The sequence below is a fragment of the Pseudopipra pipra genome, chromosome W (genome assembly GCF_036250125.1).
Source record: "Pseudopipra pipra isolate bDixPip1 chromosome W, bDixPip1.hap1, whole genome shotgun sequence".
NCBI lineage: Eukaryota > Metazoa > Chordata > Aves > Passeriformes > Pipridae > Pseudopipra > Pseudopipra pipra.
The window spans coordinates 39,221,558-39,248,319 of NC_087580.1; the positions used below are offsets into that span (position 1 = coordinate 39,221,558).

General features: G+C 52.5%; 1 protein-coding gene and 1 pseudogene across 1 annotated transcript; one reads left to right on the plus strand and one right to left on the minus strand.

Moving 5' to 3' along the window:
• Positions 1 to 26,762, minus strand: part of LOC135405243 (zinc finger protein 850-like) — a 419,536-nt pseudogene that overhangs the window by 211,283 nt on the left and 181,491 nt on the right.
• On the plus strand, positions 9,583 to 10,895 carry LOC135404692 (olfactory receptor 14I1-like). The gene has a single exon (XM_064639432.1). The coding sequence runs from the start codon at positions 9,894 to 9,896 to the stop codon at positions 10,893 to 10,895; it is 1,002 nt and encodes a 333-aa protein (XP_064495502.1). The 5' UTR covers positions 9,583 to 9,893.

Sequence of the window (26,762 nt, forward strand, 5' to 3'; positions counted from 1 at the left end):
AAAGACAGTTAAGATGATATCACCACCTAACTGAGCACCAATAATGAGCCTAATTTCTGTAATATTCATGAACCTATTATAGAGTGTATATTAAGCTGTTGTCAATCTACAATAAACGAAGTTCCTGGATTCTCACATTGAGGTGTCTAGAGCTTTCCGTCGCGACAAATTGGCGCCCGTGTGCAGGGACCAGAGGAGGGTCCCTAGGGGATCAAGTCGGATCTCCTGGGTCGGAGTCAAGTCGGACTCGGAGTCAAGTCGGACTCCCGAGAGCCAAGTCGGGTTCTCGCAGCCACGGTCGGACGTAGGAGTTTCGGTCGGTCTTGCCGTGCAGCACAAGAAGGCGAAAGGGCTGGATGAAAAAGAGCTCAACTTGCCGCCGCCGGACGCCTCCCTTTCGGGGATTTCGGACGGCGAAAGAGTTAAGTTCCGTGCTTCCAGGGCCCGGCGCCCGGGACGACTCCTGAAGAAGGAGGCCCGCCGACAAAGCCGCAAAGTCTCGTGGAAAGGGCTGCACAAAGCGTGGTAACACGTTTTTTAGGTAATGAAGGGACAGGCGGCACTATCATTGCTCCAATGCTTTCTGGGAAAGCGGGGAGTTAAGACGAACTGGCTTTGCGGCAGATGCTGCTTTCATGTAAGGGCCAGGGATATGAAGTGAACACTGTAACTGCCTTTACTATCTCTGCTTGGAAAGAACTTAGTGATAAACTCTTTACTGCTGCCTATAAGGGAGAAAAAGTTGCTGCTTCCCTCCTTACAATTTGGCGATTGTTATCTAGAACAGTAAAAGGCATTAAAGCACAGTCTGAGGACATTAGGATGCTACTGGATACCATCATACGGAGAAATCGTGTAAAAAGGGAGTCGAGCGGAGTTGAAGGGAGCCGGAGCGGGACCAGAGATCGCGGAGCGGGTCCGGAGACAACGGAGCGGCCCTACCAACATGAACGCGGTGCTAGCACCTCGGCAGTGCGTATCCAGGACGATCGGAGACGACGGCTGCAGTGTGAAGGTACTGCTGATAGACCAGAGATAAACTTTACGAACACTATGACTGAGTTCCACCTTAAGACATTTCCAGCTTTTCATATGAACTGTGCAGCGGGACTGCGCTGCGCATTTGTGGCTGTGTTCACGGCGCTGTGTGCTTATGCCGCCGTGTTGAGTGAACCCGTGCCGGCGCCGGGTCTGTCCGCCTGTGCCGGGTGCCTACGGGACGGCGCCGAGCAGCGGGGCAGTGGCGGTGGTCGCGCCGCCTGCGCGGCCCCGGCTCGGAGCGGTGCGCCCGCGTGCGTGCACGCCGGCGGCCCCGGGCGCGGCGGGCGGCGGGGGGGCTCTGTTTCCCCCGCACTGCTGACAGCCATGGTCCCGGGGGGTGTGTGTTCCCCTTCCCTTCTTTGCAGCGAGTGGTTTTTCCCTGGTGTTGCTCCTCTTCCTAGAGTTAATGACGGTAGCAAAAACATTGGGGGGTGCAGTCGGGGGAGGGGGAAAGCTGTTTCTCTTTTTCCCCCGTTACACCAATCACCCCTTCTCTGAAACGTGCCTGTTTGCAGCTGTTCTCTCCCTCTCCTATGTTTTTGTCTTTTCTTAAGCAGACCCTATGATTAAGTTCCTTCTGCTGATCTCTCTGGGTGAGCCCAGCCCCTCCTTCCCCTCCTTCGTCCTTCGGCAATGAGGAGCGTGGGGGGAGGCAAAGACGGTAAAACACGGAAAAAAGAGAAAAGAGAAAAAACAACTTAAAATTAACAATATCCCAACTTATAAATCAAATAAGATTGCATTGTTTTTACAGCAATAGGTGTTAAGCATGCAGTGTGCTCATGGCATTCTCAAATGTTTTCTTCAAAAACAGAAGGGGAGACTGACGAAAAATCCTTTGAAGTAAGATTAGAAATAACGCGACAACCGTGCTTAGCTTTTGCATATTGCAGAAGGTTGTTAAGAATTTCCTATAGTTTGCCATTTTGCTTCTCTTACATGAAATTTGGCTGTTTTCCCCAGGGGCAGGGTGCAGGTAGAAGATTTGGAGACGGAACGATGAGACAGAAGGGGATATAGTCTTGCCCCCGGCAAAAGTAGCTTTACTGCATTTATGATAAAATAGCATTGCTCTATAAGAGGGGTTGAAGATTTCCAAGATAATATTCTGTTCTTTCTTGCTGCATTTGTCTTTTACATGGAGAGTTATGCAGGATTTGCAGATTGCTGATGGCGGCTATGCCATAAATTTCCTTTGAATTATGAAACTGACAAGAAGTGCACAGCCAATGACCACTTGAAAATGTGTGTGTGATTGAGGAGCGTGTCTGAGGTGGCCACCTGAATGTTGTGTGAAAGAAAAAAGCTACATGAATGTGTGAATGTGTAAACTTAAAAATACTTTCTACCGGTGTCAAGATTTTAGAGATGTGTAACGTGATTCTGTTGAACCATAGTGATTCCTTATTCTGAATGGGCTCTAAGTTATATTAAGGAAGGCCTACGATAGATATTGACAGTTATTGTAATCTTAGTAGTAGCTCGTGTTGCCTTTTCTTGTATTACTAGACGTGTAAATACTATGACAAAGAAAGCATTGTTGGCACAAAATAAAAACGGGGGAAATTGTAGAGGATTGGTTAGAAATGCGAGGACATATGAACATGGCTAAGGCTATGCATGAGTTGCTAAAGTATAAGACGCAGTCTGACTAGGCCCATGAGAAAGTGTGAGATAGCAGGGCCGTGAGAAAGCAGCAGCGTCCTTGGGTATTCTAAATTGGGCTGAAAAACAGGAGCTAGGCATTACCAAAACAGAGACACTTAACGAGCCACCTGTGTAAACAATGAAAGACAGTAAAGATGATATCACCACCTAACTGAGCACCAATAATGAGCCTAATTTCTGTAATATTCATGAACCTATTATAGAGTGTATATTAAGCTGTTGTCAATCTACAATAAACGAAGTTCCTGGATTCTCACATTGAGGTGTCTAGAGCTTTCCGTCGCGACACTTTTCTGCTCTGACAAAAGGATCCACCATCTCTAAATCCTCCCTTCAAGCCCTCTCAGGGCTGTCCTCTACTGTCCTCAGTCTCCACACCATTGAGGCCACAGCTCCTTAGCCCCTCTCTAGTGCTCATGTGCTTGAGACCTTTAAAGCCCATCTTGGGAGATCTCTGGGCACTCATTGATGTTTTTGCAGATGAAAATATCATGCTCAAAGCCTAAGTAAATCACAGTTGCCATGACAACCAGCATGCATTCCCACTGCTATGGTCAGTTACCATGGCAAATAGAATACATTCCCATTGCCACAGTCAGTTATCATGGAAACCATAATACATTGTCATTGCTATGGTCGGTTACGATGGCAACCATAATTGCTACAGTCATTTACTGTGGCAAAGAGCATACTTCTCACTGCTATGGTCAGTTACCATGGCAAACAGCATATATTCTCATTGCCACGGTCAGTTACCACAGCAACCATCACACATTCCCATTCCTACAGTCAGTTACCGTGGCAATGATCATACATTCCCACTGGTATGGTTGGTTACCATGGGAACCAGCTTACAGTCTCATTGCCATGGTCAGTTACCACGGCAACCATCATACACTGCCATTGGTACAGTCAGTTACCTTGGCAACTATCATACATTCCCGTTTCTACGGTCAGTTACTACAGCAACCATCATACTTCACACTGGTACAATCGATTACCATGGCAACCATCACACATTCCTATTGCTATGCTTGGTTACCATGGTAACCATCATACATTCTCGTTGCTATGGTCAGTTACCATGGCAACCATCATACATTCCCATTCCTACTGTCAGTTACCATAGCAAACATCATACATTGCCATTTCTATGGTCAGTTACCCTGGCACCCATCATACAGTCCCACTGCTACTGTCATTTACCATGGCAACCATCATACAGTCGCGTTGCTACAGTCGGTCACTATGGCAACCAGCATACAATCCAATTGCTACGGTCGGTTATCATGGAAACCATCATACATTCCCATTCCTACAGTCAGTTACCAAGGCAATCATTGTAAAGTCCCATTGCTATGGTCAGTTACCAAGGCAGTCATCATACATTCCTGTTGCTACAGTCAGTTACCATGGAAACCACCATACATTCCCACTGTTACGGTCAGTTACTGTGGCAACCATCACACATCCACATTGCTGTGGTTGGTTACCATGGCAACCATCATAAGGCCCAATGCTACAATCAGTTACCATGGCAACCATCATACAGCAGCGTTGCTACAATCAGTTAGCATGGCAAACATCTGAAATCCAGTTTCTATGGTCAGTTACCATGGCAACCATCATACCTTCCTGTTCCTACTGCCAGTTACCATGGCAACATCATACATTCCCATTGCTACAGTCGGTTACCATGGCAACCATCATTCATTCCCATTCCTATGGTCAGTTACCATGGCAATCATCATAGCTCCCACTGCTGCGGTCAGTTACTGTGGCAACCAGCAAACATTCCCATTCCCACGGTCAGTTACTATAAGAACCACCATACATTCCCATTGCTACAGCAGGTTACCATGGCAACCATCATACATAAGCATTGCTATGTTCGGTTACCATGGTAACCATCATACAGTCACTTTGCTATGGTCGTTTACCATGGCAACTAACATACATTCTCGTTGCTATGGTCAGTTACCATGGTAACCAACATACTTTCCTGTTGCTACAGTCAGTTACCATGGTAAACATCATACTTCCCACTGCTGTGGTCAGATACCATGGCAACCATCATTCATTCCAGTTGCTAGGGTCAGTTACCATGGCAACCATCATTCATTCCAGTTGCTAGGGTCAGTTACCATAGCAAACATCATACATTGCCATTTCTATGGTCAGTTACCCTGGCAGCCATCATACAGTCCCATTGCTACTGTCATTTACCATGGTAACCATCATACAGTCGCGTTGCTACAGTCGGTCACTATGGCAACCAGCATACAATCCAATTGCTACGGTCGGTTACCATGAAACCATCGTACATTCCCATTCCTACAGTCAGTTACCAAGGCAATCATTGTAAAGTCCCATTGCTATGGTCAGTTACCAAGGCAATCATCATACATTCCTGTTGCTACGGTCAGTTACCACGGAAACCACCATACATTCCCACTGTTATGGTCAGTTACCATGGCAACCATCATACAGTCTTATTGCTATGGTCAGTTACCATGGCACGCATCACATATTTCCCACTGCAAAGGTCAGTTACCATGGAAACCATCTTGCAGTCCCATTGCTATGGTCAGTTACTATGGCAACCATCATAGATTCCTGTTGCTACGATCGGTTACCATGGCAACCATCATACACTCCCATTGCTATGGTTGGTTACCATGGCAACGAGCATACATTTTTCTTTCTACAGTCACTTACCATGGCAACCATCATGCATTCTTACTGCTATGGTCGGTTACCATGGCAACCAGCATACATTCCCATTTCTACAGTCAGGTACCATGGTAACCATCATACTTCCCACTGCTACGGTCGTTTACCATTGTAACCATCATACATTCCCGCTTCTAAGGTCGGTTACTATGATAACCATCATACATTCAAATTGCTACGGTCAGTTACCATGGCAACCATCATATTTTCCTTTGGTACAGTCTGTTACCATGGCAACCATCATACATTGTCATTGCCATGGTCAGTTACCATGGTAACCATGACACATTCCCATTGCTACGGTCAGTTACCATGGCAAGCATCAATCATTCCCGTTGCTACAATCACCATGGCAACCATCACACATTTCCATTGTTACGGTTTGTTACCATGGCAACCATCATAGATTCGCATTGCTGTGCTCGGTTACCATGGCAACCATCATAAAGTTACATTCCTATGGTTGGTTACCGTGGTAACAAGGATACATTCCCGTTGCTACAGTCAGTTACCACAGGAACCATCATACTTCCCACTGGTACAGTCGGTTATCATGGCAACCATCATACATTCTCATTGCTACTATCAGTTACCGTGGGAATCATCATAACTCTCACTGGTACAGTCAAATACCATGGCAACCATCATACATTGCTGTTCCCATGGTCAGTTACCAGGGCAACCATCACACATTCCCATTACTATGGTCGGTTACCATAGCAACCAGCATACATTTCTGTTGTTACACTCAGTTACCATGGCAACCATCAGACATTTCCACTGCTATGGGCAGTTAACATGGCAACCAGCATACATTCCCATTTCTACAGTCAGTTACTATGGTAACCTCTTGATTCTTCTTGGACAGAAGCAGATGCAGATGAGCCTCCGTGTCTTCCACCAACCTGCCAGCTGTGCTCTAAAGGCCTGTGTCCCAAGGGGTGTCTTCACCAAGACCCTGCAAAAACCTCTGGGACTCTTTGCATCCTGTCGTGGTGCCTTTCCAGTGAATTCCAGGGTTATCAAAGCCAACTTGAATGGGCTCTTTGTCTCACTCCACAAGGTCACCCAAACCACTCTCTCCTCTGACCCTCACCCACAAAAGTTCACCCAGTTTGTTCATCCCCTAGAGCAGCTGCACAGCTCCAAGAAGCTCCTTCCTGCTGAGGACACCTCTCTCCTGCTCTTTCTGTCCTGTGTCTCCTTGGCCTTCTCTCCCAACCCATCACAGCCCTGCAACCTGGGAACTGTCTCAGCAGGCCTGGGCTGTTATTGCCTGCAAGTGGAATGAAGAGAGACTTGGGGCTGCAGCTCCTCCTGCCTGTGCCCCACACGCAGGGCATTGGGGCCTGTCTGGCTGCAGCCCCTCAGCGGGGGCACCGGGGTAAGAACAGACTTGCAGTGGGGAAAGCTGCTCTGAAAGCCCCGAGAGCTGGGCTGTGCAGAGGCTTTGCTGACAATGGCCTTGGGGCTGGACGTGCTGGGACTCAGGCCCAGGGGGAAAATCAGAGGCCTGATCCCTGAGGAGATCAGCACATGCTGCTGAAATGCTGGGGGAGAGAAGAGCCAGCAGAGGGAGGAAACAAGTGTGGACAGCCTGGGCTGATGTGCTTTGGACTCGTGCCTGGCCCGGCCTTGGCTGGGCAGAGAAGGGACAGCCTTTGTGTCCCTGCAGGGCTGGGATTCACTCCCTGCCCCAAAGGCCCCCAATGTGTCTGAGAAGCCCTGGGTGGTGCCTGTCACACAACTGCTGGGAATGGGGACGGGGTCCCTGCACAGGGCCTGTGCTGTCCATGGCAGCTGCTGCACTTGTGCTGCAGAGCCCTGGCACCTCCCCTGACACCACAGGCCCTTCTTTGGCTGTTCAATCCAGGCTCAGCTGCCCTCAATTAGGTTCAGCAGTGAAGAGATGTCCATGAGACAACTGCCATTGTACTCTGAGGACATGTAGAAAATACCCTGAGAAAGAGCAGGAGAGAGACCTCTCTCCCTGTGCCACCTGACTGCATTTGGTCACCTGAACACCTCTAGGGGCTGCCCTGCACAGAAGGAACAGTGACAGGTTCCCCTGTCCTACATATGGGCATCTTCTGCCACTGAAGTTGGCCAAAGCAATGTCCCAGCAGCCTCCAAGAAGATCCCACAGCTGCTGCCCTGTCCCTAGGAACTTCTGCATTGGAGCCTGCAGTTCCCAGCAGGAATCTCAGTCACCTCTGGCCCCTCAGAAGGAACCAGGGCTTTGTGTCCCAGCAGGTCACTCCTGGCTTTGGTCTTCATTCATTGCCATGGGAGCTGGGACAAGGAGCCACCTGCAGGGGCCTGTTTTGGGCTCACTGAGCTGGGGCAGAAGGAATCCCAGCCCATGGGGGTTGTGGAGGGAGCTGAGTGTCCTTCTGGCCCCAGGTCTGCAGAGCCACAAGGAGACACCTCTGTTGACTCAGCTGAGTCCCTTCCCTGAGTGCAGGTGAAGGAGATCCCTCCTGGACACTGTCTGGGTTTCCTGTCTAATGATGGGACATGAAAAGGGGCCTCTTGAACTTAACTCTGTGTGTGTTTGGAGAAATGACCCTGCTGAAAGAAGTATCTGTGCCCAAGTGAGAGAAGGCACATCATTATTTCCTTCAGCTGTGTGCCAGCAGGTTCCCCTGGAGCTCCAGGGACAGCTGGAGGGAGCCCAGAGGGGCAGAGAAAGGGCTTCCTGTGGCTGTTGCTGTGCTGCTGAGCTGGGCCGGGCTCCTGGCACACAGGGAGCTCCTGGCAAGCAAGAAGAGCTTCAAAGAGACAGCTCTGCTGGTGAGCAGCTCCTCTGCACAGCCCAGCAGGGCTGAGGGCACTGCCTGCAGCACCCAGGGCACAGGAGAGAAGGCAGAGAGATGAGAGGCAGCCTGGGCTGGGAGGTGACTGAGCTCTCACTACAGGAGAAACCTTCCCAGGATTTGAATGAAGGATTCTCTAGGTGTAGGAAAGTACAACTTGCCTGGCTGTAGAAAAGTTCAACAAATTGGCACATCCCACAGCTTCTAGGATCTTTCAGCAGGACTCTCCCAGTTGCTGCAGTGCAGAGGAAGTGGCCATATGGCAGAGCAGGGCAGGAGCTGCAGGCAGCAAGGGCAGGCAGGAGAAGGGAGAAGGAGGTTCAAAGGATCCTGGGGTGGGAGGACAGGGCAGAGCTGCTCAGGGCAGGAACCTTGCCAGCCCTTTGCCACGGTCAGGCTGTGGCTGCAGAGTAGTGCAGGTGAGTTCCTGCAAGTGCCTCTGCCAGCTGCCAAATGGCAGCAGTGGCAGGAGCTGTCAGGATGGCTCTGCTGGATTTGCTGGGGTGCAGCAGGAGAAGCTGCTGCAGAGCAGGACTTGCTGCTGCCCCATCAGAGGCCCAGGGCCAGAAGGTTCCCTGTGCCAGGGCTGGCTGTGGGGTGGGAAGGTGGGGGTGCAGCCAGGGGTGCCCAGGGCTGTGGTGCAGAGCTGGGTCCTGCCCCCAGGGCTCTGTGTGCTGGGGCAGGGACTCTGCTGCCTGCCAGGCTCAGCTCTCAGCCCGGCCAAGGAGCTGCCACGGGGCTGGGGGAGAAGGGCTGTGGGGAAGGAACAACTCCTGGGAGGGCAGAGCAGGGCAGAGTCCTTCTGATCTCCAAAGTGGGCTGCAGGGATGAGGGCTGGTCACAGCTCCAGATCAAAGCAGGAAATTTCCCAGAAGGTATTTGCAAGAGGCACAGACAGACAGGGGGTACCTTCAAGAGAAGGAACCAGTTCTTTCAGTGTTATACTCTGGGTTGTCTGGGTGCTGACTGTGACAGGGAAATTAATCTCTGAGCACAGGAGGAGACACTGAAACTTGAACTCTGTTAGATTAGAGGGGATTGAACCTGAGAGTATCAGACATCAAAACTGTCTTATAGACCCATCAGTGTCACTTTCTCAGCCCTGGGCCCAGGGAAGCAGCTGCTGGCAGGGACAGCTCCAGGCAGCAGAGCCCTGGGCAGGGAGTGGGGGGCAACTGCCCCCAAGGCCTGGGGGAGGGGGCATTCAGGAAGCTCTGGGGGCCCTTCCCTGCAGCTCTGCTGGGCACTGTGTGCTGGGCCATAGAAATGAGGATTCCTGCAGTGGAAAAGAACCTTCCAGGTGTGATGGTGAAAATAGAAAACACAGGTACAATTATTCTAAGCTCAGACTAAGCTTCTGCTCTGCAGCCCCAGCTCTTCTGATTCATTACAGTAGAGATGGAACTTTTGTATTCAAGGTCTCTTACATCTGACATTCCTTGTGTGTGTGACAGCTCTACCAAAAAAATTCCATGTCCCCCTGGAGCAGAGCAAACCTGACTCCTTGGCAGTGCATTTGGTGACATTTGACACATTGATTTCTTTTAGAAATGGAGTGGCTTTTTCACAGAGATCTGTCTTAACTGTTTCCTGTCCTTTCCTTTTTTGAACAGACCCTGTGCTAAGGAACAGCAAATGTCCAACAGCAGCTCCCTCACCCAGTTCCTCCTCCTGGCATTTGCAGACAGGCGGGAGCTGCAGCTCCTGCACTTCTGGCTCTTCCTGGCCATCTCCCTGGCTGCCCTCCTGGCCAACGGCCTCATCCTCAGCGCCGTAGCCTGTGACCACCACCTGCACACCCCCATGGGCTTCTTCCTGCTCAACCTCTCCCTCACAGACCTGGGCTGCATCTGCACCACTGTCCCCAAAGCCATGCACAATTCCCTCCATAACACCACAACCATCTCCTACAAGGGATGTGCTGCACAGCTCTTTTTCTTTGCCTTCTTCATGTCAGCAGAGTTTTCCCTCCTCACCATCATGTGCTACGACCGCTACGTTGCCATCTGCAAACCCCTGCACTACGGGACCCTCCTGGGCAGCAGAGCTTGTGCCCACATGGCAGCAGCTGCCTGGGCCACTGGCTTTCTCTATTCTCTGCTGCACACAGCCAATACATTTTCCCTGCCCCTGTGCCAGGGCAATGCCCTGGGCCAGTTCTTCTGTGAAATCCCACACATCCTCAAGCTCTCCTGCTCACACTCAGGCTACCTCAGGGAAATTGGGCTTATTGTGGTTAGTGCCTGTTTAATGTTTGGTTGTTTTGTTTTCATTGTTTTCTCCTATGTGCAGATCTTCAGGGCTGTGCTGAGGATCCCCTCTCAGCAGGGACGGCACAAAGCCTTTTCCACGTGCCTCCCTCACCTGGCTGTGGTCTCCCTGTTTGTCACCACTGCCACATTTTCCGACCTGAAGCCCCCCTCCATCTCCTCCCCATCCCTGGACCTGGTGGTGGCAGTTCTGTACTCAGTATTACCTCCAGCACTGAACCCCCTCATCTACAGCCTGAGGAACCAGGAGCTCAAGGATGCCCTGAGAAAAATGATGACTAGATGCTTTTCAAGAGCAATAACCTGCCTGTTTTCTTCTGCACAACTGTCATTGTGTAACCATTTACTGGCCCAGCCTGCTTTCTAAATCTTTTGAGAGTGGTGGTGAGGGCCGTTTCCTACATTTTTTCCTCTTTCAATGTTGTTAACACAGAAATTTATTCTCCATCTCATACCTAATTCACTCTCTAACTCTTTGTTTTGACCCACAATTGTGTAAATGAGGAATCATTCTCTGTGTGCATTTAAGCAAAGTAAAAGTTCCTGCAGCCACTTCTTTGTCAAACATCCTGCCTTTATTATTCTGAACATGAGGAATCACAGTGTCTGAGTAGAATAAAGGACTTGAATTCTTTTTTCCATATTCTCCCTCCAAGAACTTCCCTGAAGCTGGAGGGCAGTGCCTGTGTGCAGAGGAGAAGGGGTAAAGAGTCCTGGTACAGGAGCACTGCCAGGGAGCAGCAGCTCTTGGCCTTTTCAGAGATGTGTTTTTCCACTGCCTCCCTCTCCTTTCTGCTCCTTGCCCAAGGCCTGAGTGCTCTGGCAGCTCAGTCCCTGCTCTGTGTCAGTCCTGTGACCATGGGCAGGGGCAGGCCCTGGGCACTGCTGGGACAGAGTTGGGCTCCTTGACATCATTTCCATCAGGAAAGGGGATCCCCCTGGGCAGTTCCTGAAGACTTTGTTCTTTTTGAAAGGTTGATATAAAGAACAAGGCCAAGGAATAGACTCTGCAAAGTCTCATTGCTGTGCTTGTTTCCCCATTCAGTCCCTGCAGTGAGAGAAGCGACTCACTGGGGTACTCGAGGGACTGAGGGCTGGTTCAGATGTTGTGTGTTCGTGGCCGATGGCAAATGGCCTCCAAGTCACCTGCCTGGGGCTCTGCAGCTTGTGAGGGCTCTGATGGCAGGTGAGGACTTGTCTGTAGGAACTCAGGAAGTGCAGGAGAGCACAGAGGATCTGCAGGGAAAGCCCGTCCCATCCAGTCAGCAGGGAATGGAGCCCTGGAGCAGAATCCTGCCCAGGGTGGAGTTACCAGAGATCAAATACTAAATCTCCCTGTGAACTGGTAAAGGAGAGTTCTGCAACCCCAGGGACCGCAGCAGGAACAGAGAAAGGACTCTGGTGAGTGACTCGTCTCACCCACAGTGAATTCCCCTTGTGCCTCCCCAGTTCAGGGGGGGCTGTACCAGAGCCAGGGGTGGGCTTTCCAGGAGGGTGTCCTGAAGAACTCTCCAGCTCCCAGGCTGAATGGAGTGGAGCCCTGCCCTGCCCTTTGTGCCATTGGAAACAGCCCATGGTCCTACCCAGCCTTGTTCTTGGCTACTGAGCCTTCCAGGACTATGGCAGAGGGTGGAGAGGAGTGATCCCCATCCTGCTGGGTCTGCTCCCCACCCTGACCAGCATGGCCAGTGCAGGCTCAGCCCAGGGTGCCACAGCCCCTCCCTGTGCAGAGCAGCACCTCCAGCTCAGGGCCCTGCAGGGATCCCAGACTGGGATCTGCAACTGGCCAAGGCAGCCTGGACACACTGACCTGGGCAAAGGGATGTCCCTGAAGAAGAGCAAGGCAGCATTTCTGGGCCTGCAGAGAGGAATCCCTGACACAGAGAAAGCTCTTTCTGCAGCCCCCCTGGGGACAGGCTGCTCTGTCCCTGGGCCAGGACTCTGGGCTGGGCTGGGCAGAGGGGCTGGCACTGAGGGGCACAGTCAGGCTGTGCTGGGCATCTCCTGGAGGTGACACCAGGGCTCCTGCAGTTTCCCTGACCTCCATTTCCTCCCGCCATGCTGAGTGTCCAGCCCCAGAGCTGATGGGGATGCTGAGACTCCTCTCTGTGCCCCAGGAGCTGCTGTGCCCTCCAGAGGGGCTGGGGCTGTGTGGGGAGTACCCAGAGCTCTGCAGCACCCTGGGCTGGGCACTGCTGTGGGGCCAGAGCAGACTGGGCTGCTCCACCAGTTGACCTCTATAATGAAATCACTTCTAATTTTCTCCTGAAGAACCATGAGAATATGTGTTGTGTCCTGTACACTAAACTGAAACTATGGGATATTGGTGTCAGGGATATTGAAAAGGCTGGGCAGTGTCACTGGGAGACCTTTCCCAAACACTTGGAAAGGCCAGAGCCATCCCAGAGCTTCCTGGGGCCTTGGCAAAGGCAGACATGGAAGCAGTCTGCAAACAGGGTAGCAAGGAGGGTTGGCAGAGTTCCAGACTGGTCAGGCTCAGCAGGGAAGGGGATAGGGCAAGTCCTCCTGCAGCCATTGCCAGGCATGGGAAGGACAAGGCAGGGATTGCAGAACCCCTGTGGGAGGGAAAAGAAGGGGATGTTGTGTGCCCAGACTTTATCAAGGCCCTTGACATGGTCTCTGTGGTCTCCTTAGAGCCAGACTGGTGACAGCTGGACTGGACAAGTGAAACATGTGATGGGTGGGAAGTTGAATGACTGATGAGGGTCAAAAGTCATGGCACAGATTCCTCTTGGCAGCAACTCCCAGGTGACATCCATCAGGGACCAGCCCTTGGCCATTCCTATGGAACATCTTTATTATGTCTCTGGGTGATGGGATGAAATGCACTTTCCACTCCTTTGTGGATGATGCCAAGTTGCAGCGAGTCTGTGAGAAACCTCATCTAGTTAATGGTGACTTGGACAAAAAATGTGGTCAAGATGACTGAGTGGGATAAACTTGTCTTGCCATCAGGTGCCCAGCAAGGCACAAGACAATGAAGAAAAAACTCATGGGTCAGAGGAAAGGAAAATCAAAAGGAGGGAAAAAGACCAAACCCAACCAAACCAAAGCCAAACAAACACAGAATGACAGAATATGCTGAGGTGGAAGGGACCCACAAGGATCATCCAGTCCAACCCAATTCTGCCATTGCCATCTGCCCCCACCCCAGCAGGCTCTGGAGCAAAGCACAGCTGAGGTCCAGCACAGCTCTGCTCTGACACAAAGAACCTGAAATCAGGGACAGGAAGAGGACAAAGTCTTGTTTGACCAGCCTGAGGAATAATGGGATCAAAGACCTCCTCTATTCCTGGGCACTTGAATGACCCTGTGGATCAGGTTTGGTAGCAGGGAGGGGGCTGCAGGTTTCCCTTAGGGAAGAGGAGATCTGGAGTTGACTGTGTCAGAGAGAGCCAGTTTCAGGTGGCTCCAAAATGGACCAGCCAGTGCCCAAAGCTGAGACAAAAAGCAATTCCAGAGGCACCTCTGTGATAACCCTTTGGAAAAAAGATAAAATCCAGGGTGCTGGGACCCAGAGGGGAGTGAGAGAAATGTGGGAGAAACAACCCTGCAGACACCAAGGGGAGTGGAGAAGGAGGAGTGAGAGAGAGCCTTGATGGGCACCTGGCAGCCAAAATCCAACCCCCCATCCCTGAGAGCCACAGCTGAGCCCAGCACAAAGCGCGTTTAGGTCTGGAGGTTCTTTGCAGCAGCTTTTTAGCAGAGCTGCCAGCTGGGCCATCAAAGGGGATGCTCAGCTGGGTCTGAAACCTGTGTGATCTTTGTCAGCCTTGGCTCTGTAGGAATGAACTACAGAATCCTAAATAGTTTGTGTCAGATGGGACCTTTATAGGTCATCTAGTCCAATGAACAGGTTTACGTTCAACTAGATCAGGTTGCTCACAGCCCTTTCTAACCTGGCCTTGAATGTTTCCAAGGGTGGGGCATCTATGACCTCTCTGGGTGACCCATGCCAGTGTTTCATCACCCTCAGTGTAAAAAATTTCTTCCTCATATCTAGTTCAAATCTGCTCTTTTTTAGTTGAAAACCATTACCACTTGTCTTATTACAAGTAAGCCTGTCCCCATCCTTCTTATAAGTATGATCTCAGGAGCTCCTGACAAGCCTTGGCCAAACCAGCTGAAGAGCCCCTGGACTGGACCAGTGGTGTGGGGAAGTGTCCCTGGACTGGACCAGGTGCTCCTGGATGATACAGGTGGGAACAATCCAGAGTGGAAAAGTTGGGGAACACAGGATAATCAGTCATCCCATGAAAGCCTTGGAATATTCCCTGCTTGAATCGCGACCCAAATGGAACAGTTTGGATACAATTCCCAAATAGTTTGGAAACTCCAGTCATTCCTGACACCAGGATGGAAATTCAGCAGATAACTGAAGCCAGTCCCCTTGGGAGCCCATAACCAGCAGTGCTGAGGGAGGCCCTGGCAGCTCCCCAGCACCTCCCTCTCAGTGGGACACCTCTGGCAGCCTCTCCCAGCTCGGGAACCCTCCAGTTTGCAACACTCCAAAGATTGTCCCTGATGCCCAGGACAATTCTGATCCCCCTCCACAAACACTCCTCCAGCTGTGACTCTGGTCTGTTGGCAAACACAAAGGGATTTGGGGGAGTGTTTTCCTGACAACAAGGAGAATTTGGGAGAGGGACCTTTCCACACCCAGCTATTGATGTGTCCACACATCTCTGCCTGGCTGTGGGTGTGAATTGGCTGTGGTGGGAATGTTGTTATTGTGAATCTATAATTCAGTCACTCTTAAAATTGTAGCAAATGCTATTGAATCACTTGATAACTGTTCAACTGGTCAATGAATAAGTGCTACTAATGTCTTTTACCCCCTTGTCTTTGGATCCAAATCCTTTGCGTCCTGACCCTCTTGCTTCCCAAGGCTCTGTGTAAATCATTCCCTTTCATCAAAAAATATATATTTTTCATGACTTCTACTTTAAAATCTTCCTCCTTAGCTAAACTACAAAACAACTCCAATTAATTGTTGACGTCTTGAAGACTTGAAGACAATTAAAGAAGGGAAAATAATTTGTTTTTCAGTGTTTTAATGGGTCCCACAGTGTGTTTGGAGCTGCATCAGCTGTCAGTCCAAGATGGGCCATGTCAGAACTGGGGAGGCTGGGGGGTGAGGAGCAAGGTTGATCATCCAGGGTCAGTGTGGATCTCCTGAGGAGACACTCAGCATCAAGATCACTTGGAGAACACCTCTGTCACCTCTTCTCTGAACTACAAAATAGCCATAATTGAATTAAAACAAAAAAGTAAAAACTTTGAAGACTTGTTTTGAAACTGCCTTGAAGACAATTAAAGGAAGACAAAGAGATCCTGAGGGATTTCTGGATTTTAATGAGCCCCACGGTGTGTTTGCAGCCAAGCCCATGACCCTGAGGTACTGAGAGAAGATTGAAGCAGCTCCTCAAGAGTCAGAAGCCAAACTGCAAGTGCCTTGAAGCATTGCTGGGCCCCACTGAGGGCAGGCACTGCCAAAGCCTCCCCAGGGACTCCTTGGAGCAGCTCCTTGGAGGCCAGGAGTGCAGGCAGACAAAGGCTCTGGGCAGGCCCCTGCAATGCTGAGCAAAGCCTGCCTTGGTTTTGTGGAGCACAAAGGCCAAGGCCTGAGCCCCAGGCCCTGGCCCAGCAGATCCTGTCCCTCCCGGCTGGCTCAGGGCTGTTTGGGGGCACTGGGATGGGAGGGGGAGGAACAACCAAGGCCCAAAACTGGGCAACCCCTGCCAGGCTCCTGAGGGAGGGGCGAGGCAGAAACCAAGTGCAGAACCTGCCAGGAAAGTGGCTTGTGGTGGCCTGAGTGGCAGAGGCAGCTGCCAGAGGCAAGGGGACAAAGGCCTGGGTGCCTTTGGGCCTTGCAGCCCTGCCAGAGCCCTTGGCCATCTCTCCTGCAGGCTGTCCTGCCCTGGCCCTGCTGCTGCTCTGGCCTTGCAGGCTGCACACACCCCTCCTGCTTTCCCACCCCCTCCCAGCAGCAGTTCTAGACCCTCCCTGATGTCTCTGCACCAGCTCTGGCTGTTCCCTGGAACACAAAGCCATGGGCTGATCCTGACTCCCTCTGGGTGACCTCTTGCAGCACAAGGCTCCCCGTTGAGTGATATTTCTTTTTCCTCACCTTCAGTCTGAACTTTCAATGCTACTCTGTGGAGATTTCATTCTTTTTCCAAAACAGAGAAAAGCTCCATCCTGTCAGATCTGCTCTAGACCCTCTCCAGTTCTTCCTCATTCCTCCAGAATGGGGAACCTCACAGACAGACAGACCGACCAGTCCAGATGTGGTGACCCCAGGGCTGAGTCCAGGGGGTGACAACTCCCTTGTCTGGGTGCCCACACTCCCCCTAAGGCAGCCCCATGTGCAGTTGGCCTTAAATCAAGGGGCCATTCTGATTCTTTGTAACGTCACGGAATCAAGTGGCACCGTGACACTGCAGGGCCTCATGGAACCAAAGGAATGCAGGGACACTGTGGAATCTCATGGAACCAAGGGCCCATTGTGACATGCGGGGCTTCTTTGGAACAAAAGGAACTATGAGACATTTCAGAGCCTCATGGAACCAAGGGGCCAGTGTGCCTCCCCAGAACTCCACGGAATCAAGCAGAGCCGCTGCCTCCCCCCCGCCGTCGCACGGACCGGAGTCGCCGGCTCTGCCCCGCTTGGACACCTCTGGAGTCAGCGTGTTCTTGGGCAGCACAACTGATCTCAGAGCAGAGAGTTTCCCAGAGTTTGCTTTGCCCCCTCTTTCCCCTGGTTTAATTTTCATACTTTGTTCATTCAGGGGGAAAAGGGAGAAGGGAGGCACATGTTGATCTCTGGTTTTATCTGTTTACAAAAGGGTGTTGGGGCAGATGGGTAGAGAGGAGGCAATTTCTCTGCTGTTGCTTTGAAAAGTTCTGTTGGTATTGCTGGTTTTGCTGCTCTATTTCTTGTCAGTAAACTCTTATTGTTTTTACTTATACCTCCGTGTGTTTTGTCTCCTTGCACTGGTGTGGAATAAAAGGGGAGTGAATTCATTTTATTGGAGTTCCTGCCCCAAAATGTGTCTTTAAACCAGGACAGGTTGCTCAAGGGCTCCCTGAAATTTGGCATCAACCACAAAGGACTTGAAAATGCATTTTGTCCCAATGTACAGAGAGATAATAAGGATGTTCTATACTGGTGTTCAAGGGCTGATCACTGAGGGATTTCACCAGGAAGTTGCTGCCAAGAGGACTTTGTACCATGGATTTTATTTGACACTCTTCATTCAGCCAACTTCCCACCCACCACATCTTCTACTTCTTCAGTCCAGCTCTCACCAGTCTGGCCATAAGGAGACCACAGGAGACCATGTCAAGGGCCTTGATGAAGTCTGGGCACACAACATCCTCTATGCCCTCCCACAGGGGTTCTGCAATCCCTGCCTTGTCCTTCCAATGCCTTCTAATGGCTGCAGAAGGACTTGCCCTATCCCCTTCCCTGCTGAGCCTGACCAGCCTGGAACTCTCCCAACCCTCCTTGAGCCCTGTTTGCAGACTGCTTCCATGTCTGCCTTTGCCAAGGCCCCAGGAAGCTCTGGGATGGCACTGGCCTTTCCAAGGGTTTGGGAGAGGTCTTCCAGTGACACTGCCCAACCTTATCAACATCTCTGACACCAAAACCTTTTCTATTTTCACAGAGTTGCAGTCTAGTGCTCAGGACACAACATATATTCTCATGGTTCTTCAGGAGAAAATTAGAAGTGATTTCATTATAGAGGTCAACTGGTGGAGCAGCCCAGTCTGCTCTGGCCCCACAGCAGTGCCCAGCCCAGGGTGCTGCAGAGCTCTGGGCACTCCCCCCACAGCTCCAGCCCCTCTGAGGGGCACAGCAGCTCCTGGGGCACAGAGAGGAGTCTCAGCATCCCCATCAGCTCAGGGGCTGGACACTCAGCATGGCAGGAGGAAATGGAGGTCAGGGAAACTGCAGGAGCCCTGGTGTCACCTCCAGGAGATGCCCAGCACAGCCTGACTGTGCCCCTCAGTGCCAGCCCCTCTGCCCAGCCCAGCCCAGAGTCCTGGCCCAGGGACAGAGCAGCCTGTCCCCAGGGGGGCTTCAGAAAGAGGTTTCTCTGTGTCAGGGATTCCTCTCTGCAGGCCCAGAAATGCTGCCTTGCTCTTCTGCAGGGACATCCCTTTGCCCAGGTCAGTGTGTCCAGGCTGCCTTGGCCAGTTGCAGATCCCAGTCTGGGATCCCTGCAGGGCCCTGAGCTGGAGGTGCTGCTCTGCACAGGGAGGGGCTGTGGCACCCTGGGCTGGCCCTGCACTGGCCATGCTGGTCAGGGTGGGGAGCAGACCCAGCAGGATGGGGATCACTCCTCTCCACCCTCTGCCATAGTCCTGGAAGGCTCAGTAGCCAAGAACAAGGCTGGGCAGGACCATGGGCTGTTTCCAATGGCACAAAGGGCAGGGCAGGGCTCCACTCCATGCAGCCTGTGGGCTGGAGAGTTCTTCAGGACATCCTCCTGGAAAGCCCACCCCTGGCTCTGGTACAGCCCCCCTGAACTGGGGAGGGACAAGGGGAGTTCACTGTGGGTGAGACGAGTCACTGGCCAGAGTCCTTTCTTTGTTCCTGCTGCATCCCCTGGGGTTGCAGAACTCTCCTTTACCAGTTCACAGGCAGATTTAGGACTTGATCTCTGGTGACTCCACCCTGGGCAGGATTCTGCTCCAGGGCTCCATTCCCTGCTGACTGGATGGGACGGGCTTTCCCTGCAGATCCTCTGTGCTCTCCTGCACTTCTTGAGTTTCTACAGACAAGTCCTCACCTGCCATCAGAGCCCTCACAAGCTGCAGAGCCCCAGGCAGGTGACTTGGAGATCATTTGTCACCTCCATTGGCCATCGGCCACCAACACACAACATCTGAACCAGCCCTCAGTCCCTGAAGTCCCAGTGGGTCCCTGACCTCCCTGCACTGTCTCCATGGAGAAACAACCAAAGCAACAAGACTTTGGAGAGTCTGTTCCTTGGACTTCTTCTCCATAGCAGTGTTGGGAAAAGACCTCAGCCTTCAGAAAGTGCCTGGAGGGGAACCCCTTTGCTGCTGGAACTGCTGTTGTGGAGCCCAGCCCTGTCCCAGCAGTGCCCAGGGCCTGTCCCTGCCTGTGCTCACAGGCCTGACCCACAGCAGGACAGTGACTGAGCTGCCAGAGCACTCAGGCCTTGGCACGGACAGGAAAGGAGAGGGTGGGAGTGCAAAGAGAGCAGCTCTGAACAGACCCAGTTCTGGGGCTCCCTGGCAGTGCTGGGACTCTTTTCCCCTCCACATCTGCAAACATGGAAATGCCCTCCAGCTTCAGGGGAGGTGTTGGAGGAAGAATCTGGAAAAAAGAATTTGTGTCGTTTCTTACGCTCAGAGATTGTGATTCCTCATGTACAAACTAACACAGGGAGGATGTTTGACAAATATTTTGCTGCACAAACTTTTTTTTTGTTTAAATGCACACAAAGCATGATTTCTGATTTCTATATTTTGTGGGTGAAAAAAAAAGAGGTAGAGAATTATATGGGATGAAGAATAAAATTTCAGTGTTAATGACAGGAATAGAGGGAAAAGACAGGGAAGCCCTCCACCCCAAACACTACGAAAAGCTTTAGAAGGCAGGCTGGGCCCAAAATGTGTTACACAATGAATGTTCTGCAGAAGAAAAGAGGTAGTTTATTGCTTCTTAAAAAAACATCCAGTCGTCATTTTCCTTATGGCATCCTTGAGCTCCTGGTTCCTGAGGCTGTAGATGAAGGGGTTCAGTGCTGGAGGCACCACCATGTACAGAACTGACACCACCAGATCCGGGGATGAGGAGGAGATGGAGGGGGGCTTGAGGTTGGAAAATGCTGTAGCGCTGACAAACAGGGAGACCACGGCCAGGTGAGGGAGGCACATGGAAAAGGCTTTGTGCTGTCCCTGCTGAGAGGGGATCCTCAGCACAGCCCTGAAGATCTGCACATAGGAGAAAACAATGAAAACAAAACAACCAAGTCCTAAAAAGATAGTAAAAAACATAAGTCCAATTTCCCTGAGGTAGCCTGAGTGTGAGCAGGAGAGCTTGAGGACGTGTGGGATTTCACAGAAAAACTGGCCCAGGGCATTGCCTTGGCACAGGGGCAGGGAAAATATATTGGCTGTGTGCAGCAGAGCAGTGAGAAACCCAGCGGCCCAGGCAGCTGCTGCCATGTGGGCACAAGCTCTGCTGCCCAGGAGGGTCCCGTAGTGCAGGGGTTTGCAGATGGCAACGTAGCGGTCGTAGCACATGATGATGAGGAGGCAAAACTCTGCTGAAAGGAAAAAGGCAAGGAAAAAGAGCTGTGCAGCACATCCTGTATAGGAGATGGTTGTGGTGTCCCAGAGGGAATTGTGCATGGCTTTGGGGACAGTGGTGCAGATGCAGCCCAGGTCTGTGAGGGAGAGGTGGAGCAGGAAGAAGCCCATGGGGGTGTGCAGGTGGTGGTCACAGGCTATGGCACTGAGGATGAGGCCGTTGGCCAGGAGGGCAGCCAGGGAGATGGCCAGGAAGAGCCAGAAGTGCAGGAGCTGCAGCTCCCGCCTGTCTGCGAATGCCAGGAGGAGGAACTGGGGCATGGAGCTGCTGTTGGACATTTGCTGCTTCCCAGCACAGGGACACTGTTCAGAAACATGAAAGGACAGGGAGAAGTTAAGACAGGTTCCTCTAAGCAAAGCCACTTTATTTCTCATAGAAATCCCCTGAACTGAAATGCTTTTCCTTTCCCTTGTTTGTACTCTCTGAGGGTGCTGTGAGGAACAGGAGCTCTGCCCATGTGCTGCCAAGGGCTCAGTTTTCCCCTTCTCCAGTGGGGACATGGAGCTGCTCTGCCCCAGTATCAAACACTCCCAAGGGATGTCAGGCATCATCCACCTTTAAGGGAAAAGTTCTGTCTCCACTCTCAAGACGTGGAAGGGCTTAGCACGTTTCTGATGCTGTCTGTGTTTATTATTTTTGATGGTTGCATCTGGTACCTGTTCTTGTCAGGAGTACAAATCATCATTTTTATGATGCCAAATGTAACAAGACTTTAAACAGGAGAGGACAAACAGCTCAGCTCTCTGTAGCTTAGTGCAGAGCCAGGAGAGCTGCACTGTTCCTCCGTCTGTTCCCATCTGCCCTGTACTTTCCCTCGTCCTGCCTGAACATAACTTCACATGCAAATTAATTTTTAATAAACACAAATACCTACAGTCTGATGAGTGCAGGGCAGCACTGTTTAAAAGGGCAGCTTTGTTAAATCTTCTCTGTTCCAGCCCAGCAATGCAGCGTTGCCCAGGGGAATCTCTGACTGTGCAGGCTCTGATGGCAATGTCAGAGCAACCCTGAGGAGGCTGGAAAAGTGACCCAGAGCTACATGTAACATAGAGGTATAATGATTTCTGATGCTGCCTGGTCTTATCTCCACTAAGAGAAATAGATTTGAAGTTTCAGTGCCTCCTCCTGAACTGTGAGATTAATTTTTAGGACCAATTTCCCACCCAGAAAAAACATATTTGAAGATGGAAAGAACAGGATCCTACATTGTCACGTATCCCAAGACTGGCTGTGCTTTCTTAAAACTCCTTTGAGAAATGTTCTGTAATGACCTGGAGCTGTGAGCAGCCCTCACAACCTGCAACCTACTCTAAACAGGTGAAGAGCCCTTCCCTGCCCTCCCAGGGGTTGCTCCTTGCCCACAGCCCTTCTGCCCCAGCCCTGGAGCAGCTCCCCGGGCTGACTGAGAGCTGCCCCTGGCAGGCAGCAGAGTCCCTGCCCAGCACAGCACCCTGGGCTGCAGGACCCTCCTCTGCCCCACAGCCCTGGGCACCCCTGCCTGCACCCCCTGTTTCGCAACTCTTCCAAAGTGCCCCAAAACATTCCCCTGCTCACCCATCCCATCAGCTGGGGCTGGGCCAGCTTTAGGAGATGCCTCCAGGAGCTGCCCCTGCACTGCCCTGCAGCCACAGACTCACCCTGTGCAGCCCTGCCAAGATTCCTCCTGCAGGGAGCTCTCAGCCCTCCTGCCAGTGCTGAGCCCCTTGAAGCTCTGTCTGTGCCCTGCTGGTGTCCCTGAGCTGCCCTGGCAGTGCCCTCAGCCCTGCTGGGCTGTGCAGAGGAGCTGCTCACCAGCAGAGCTGTCTCTTTGAAGCTCTTCTTGCTTGCCAGGAGCTCCCTGTGTGCCAGGAGCCCGGCCCAGCTCAGCAGCACAGCAACAGCCCCAGGCATTTCATGACCCTCAGGGGGATTTGATGTTGTTTACATGAGACTCAGTCCCTGAGAGGAAGTTCAAACAAGTTCTCAAGAAGTCAAAGTGAGATTGAAACACAAAAGTTTCCTGTAGTGCTAATGAGTCTCACTGAGGGACCCAACTGAGAACATGTCCCCAGATTCCAGTTAGAGCAGAAAACTGCAGACAGTGATGACAAGGGTGGACAAGCAAGGGAAAGGTGGCTCTGATGCTGAAGAAACCTTGACTTGTTTCCTTAAGCCAAAGGGCCAAGCCCTGACCCCCAGCCCCTGGGAAGGCAGATGCTGTCCCTGCCTCATTCCTCAGGGCTCTTCCTGGGGCACTGGGATGTGGGATGTGCAATGCCAAGGGCAGGACCATGGGGTGGCACCTGCCAGGCTGCTGAGCAGGGACAAGGAGGCCATGAGGCCCCAGGGCTGCAAGGGGCACTCCCCTCCTCCTGGCATCAGGGGCACAGACAGCAGCCCTGGCCAAAGGCCTGCAGAAGGTGGCTCTGTCAGGGCCTTTCAGCTTCTCCCCATCCCTGTCTCCTCTCCAGCCCAGGCTGTCCTACGGTGTCCATGCCCTGCCCCTTTCCCTGCAGGCTGTCGTCATCCCCCCGGCTGCCCCACCTGGCTGGCACCTTCCTGCACTGACATCTCTGCGTCCTCCCTGGCTCTTCCTGCACACACAAAGCCTTGGGCTCATCCAGACTCCTTCTTTGTGACACATTGCACCACAACATTGACCTTGGAGGGAAATTTCTGACTTCTTGTCACCAGTCTAGGCCACCCCAGCTGCCCTTGGTGGCACTAGTTCTTTCTTAGGCTGTTTTCTGACAGGAAGAAAAGCTCCACCAGCTCTCACACCCCCCTTCCAGACCTCTCAGGCTACTCCTCTACTGTCATCAATCTTCACACCACTGACCCCTGAGTTCTCAGCCTCTATATACGAGTCATGTTCTTGAGGCCCCAAATTCCTTCCTGGGAGATCTCTGGGACCTCTCCAAGGTTTTGGAAGATGACAATAGAGTGCTCTTATCCCAGGAAACACAGAGGGACACTTTTTTCCAAGGGTTGTCTTGGCAGAATGAGGCACAACATCTTTAAACTTTCTGGGACAAGGGAGCTCTGAGCTCTGGGTACGGAGGGAGATCCAAGTGCCAACCACTGGAGTGGGAGCTACAAATCCTCAGGTCTTGTGTTCTTTGGAGGACCAGACACTGGTTAGAGTGGGGTGGGTGTGCACATGGAAGGACTCGAAGGGCACAATGAACTGTCTCAAAACACTGTCAAAGCAGGAAAATCCCATAAGGCACCACAACACATAAGCACTGGTGGCAAACAGGAAGGCCTTTAATTCCAAGGCCTAAAGGGAGGTGAAGCTTTGGAAGTAGCCCACAGGACAGAATTGCACTGTGCAGAGTGTGGGAAAGAGCAGACAGCCCCAACAGGAAGCCAGGGCTGGTAAGGCAGGTCTGGGGAACCCATCCAGACAAAGATTCCCACCTGCAGACTGGAAGCACACCGGGCAAAACTCCCACCTTGGCAAGCTGTGGGAAAGGAAGCAAGTCCTTGTAGATGTGCCAGCCCAAGCTGTGGGAACAGCATCTACCCCCCTGAATACCCAGGGCTTGGGCTGTATAAAAGTGATAGCCCAGAAGCACAACTTGGGGACCCTCCACCGAGCAGAGCAGGGTGAAGAAGGACAGGTGGGAGCCTCAGGGATCTCCATGGTGTGATACATTTACTTCATCTCTGTCTCTCTCTCACTGGCTTCCCACCACCCCCTTCTGCAGTCGGGGCACTGGTAGGGCTTCCCTTACCGGTGGGTCCGTTGGTGTTTGGTCAACTTAGAGCTCTGAGTGAAGCTCTTCCCACATTCCAAGCATTTGTAAGGCCGTTCCCCAGTGTGGAGGCGCTGGTGACTGATTAGGGCAGAGCTGTGGGCGAAGCTCTTCCCACACTCCCCACACTTGTAGGGCCTCTCTCCGGTGTGGATGCGCCGGTGGGTGACGAGGGTGGAGTTCCGGTTGAAGCCCTTCCCACAGTCGGTGCAGCGGAAGGGCCTCTCATCCGTGTGCGTCCGCTGGTGCAGGAGGAGATGTGAGCTGGTGTGAAACCTCTTCCCACATTCCAAGCACTTGTAGGACCGTTCTCCAGTGTGGATGCGCTGGTGGGTGTGCAGGTGGGAGCTCTGGCTGAAGCTCTTCCCACATTCCCCACACGTGTAGGGCCGTTCCCCAGTGTGGATGTGCTGGTGTTTGCGGAGGCTGGAGTTGTCACTGAACCTCTTCCCACATTCTGAACACTTGTAAGGCTGCTCCCCAGTGTGGATGCGCTGGTGGGTGAGGAGGTTGGACCTGTCACTAAAGCTCTTCCCACATTTCCCACACGTGTAGGGCCGTTCCCCGGTGTGGATGTGCTTGTGCCTAATCAGGTGGAAGCTCTGCCTGAAGCTCTTCCCACATTCCCCACACTTGTAGGGCTGTTCCCCAGTGTGGATGCGCTGGTGGCTGAGGAGGCTGGAGCTGTCCCTGAAGCTCTTCCCACATTCTCCACACCTGTAGGGCCATTCGCCGGTGTGAATGTGCTGGTGCCGGATCAGGTGGGCACTCTTCCTGAAGCTCTTCCCACATTCCAAGCATCTGAAGGGCTTCTCCCTGCTGGGAGGCTGCTCAGGGACCACCAGCTCAGAGCTCTGCCTCAAGCTCTGGCCGCCTTCCCGGCACAGGCTGGCTCTTTCCTCCTCAGAGCACCCTGGGATGGCTTTGGAGCCCCTCCTGCGGGGGGATCTCCGGCCCTTTTCCTCCCCGCTGCCTTCCTGCGCCGGGGAGCCCTTCAAAACGGCCTCTCCCACCAGGGTCTCACGGGGGGATTTGTCCTCCGGGCTCTCCGTCCTCAGCTCAGGGCCTGGGGCAGGAAGCAAGAAGGACAGGCAGGGGATTTGCCTCCGGCCCACAGGGAAGGCCAAGGACATCCCCCCAACTCCGGCCCCGGCAGGACGGCGGCGCCAGCGGGGTTGTCCTGCAGCCGGGGCCATGCTCGGCTGACAGAGCCAGCACAACACCCGCCCAAAGGGACACTGACTTCCTCCTCACCTGCCTGGGGGGCCCAAGGCATCTTCCTCTTCCTCGCAGCCTCCTCCTCCATCCGCCCAAGCTTTGGGAAGGAGAAATCCTGATGGGGGGGAAAACAAGAGCTGAGCGCGTTGGCTTGGGGGTTCCTCCTGTCCAAGTCCATATCTAGAGCTCACTGGGCATCCCATGTCCATAAAAACCTCCAAAACACCAAGATTCAGCCCAGAAAAACCTAAACCTCCAAGATTCAGGCAAAAAACCCCTCAGAAATAGTGAGATGAAGTTCCCCCCCCATAAACTGCAAAAAGTTGAGATTCAGCTAAAATATACTACAAAACATGAAGATTAGCCTGCAAAACTCTCCTAGAAGTTCCCCCTCTCTCTCCCCCTCCGGGTTTCAAAGGGTCTCCCCTCTCTGCAATACTGGGGGTCCCACTTAGGGATGCTGGGAGTGTTGAGGGTGCCAAGAGTACCTCCTCCTCTGCCTTATGCCTTTGGGGTGCCACGTTCCCAGACATTCCCCCTTTCCAGGTTCTCCACTTTGTTGTCCCGGGGATCCCAGGGTTCCCTACTGTCCAGGTTTCCCCTTCTCTGCAACCCCTCTCCAGTCTTTCGGGGCTCTAGCAGCTCCCACCTCTCTCCAGCCTCCCTTGCACTCCAGAGATCAAGGCATGGGGACGCCCCCATGGCAACCCCGCTCCTGCTCTCTCCCCTCCTCTTAGCCCTCCTTTCACACCCCTTTCCCACTGGCCCCCCAAACCCCAGCTCCCCCCAGCTCCCTTTGGGGGTCCCACCCACTCTTTTCACTTCTCTCACCCCTTTCCCATCGTGGCCGCTCCGCTCACCCGACAGCGGCAGGAAGGGCAGGGAGAGGGGTGGAGCAGCAACAGCA

Excerpts from the sequence above, each read along its gene's own strand:
- LOC135404692 (XM_064639432.1), top strand. The coding sequence starts at position 9,894 with ATGTCCAACAGCAGCTCCCTCACCCAGTTCCTCCTCCTGGCATTTGCA.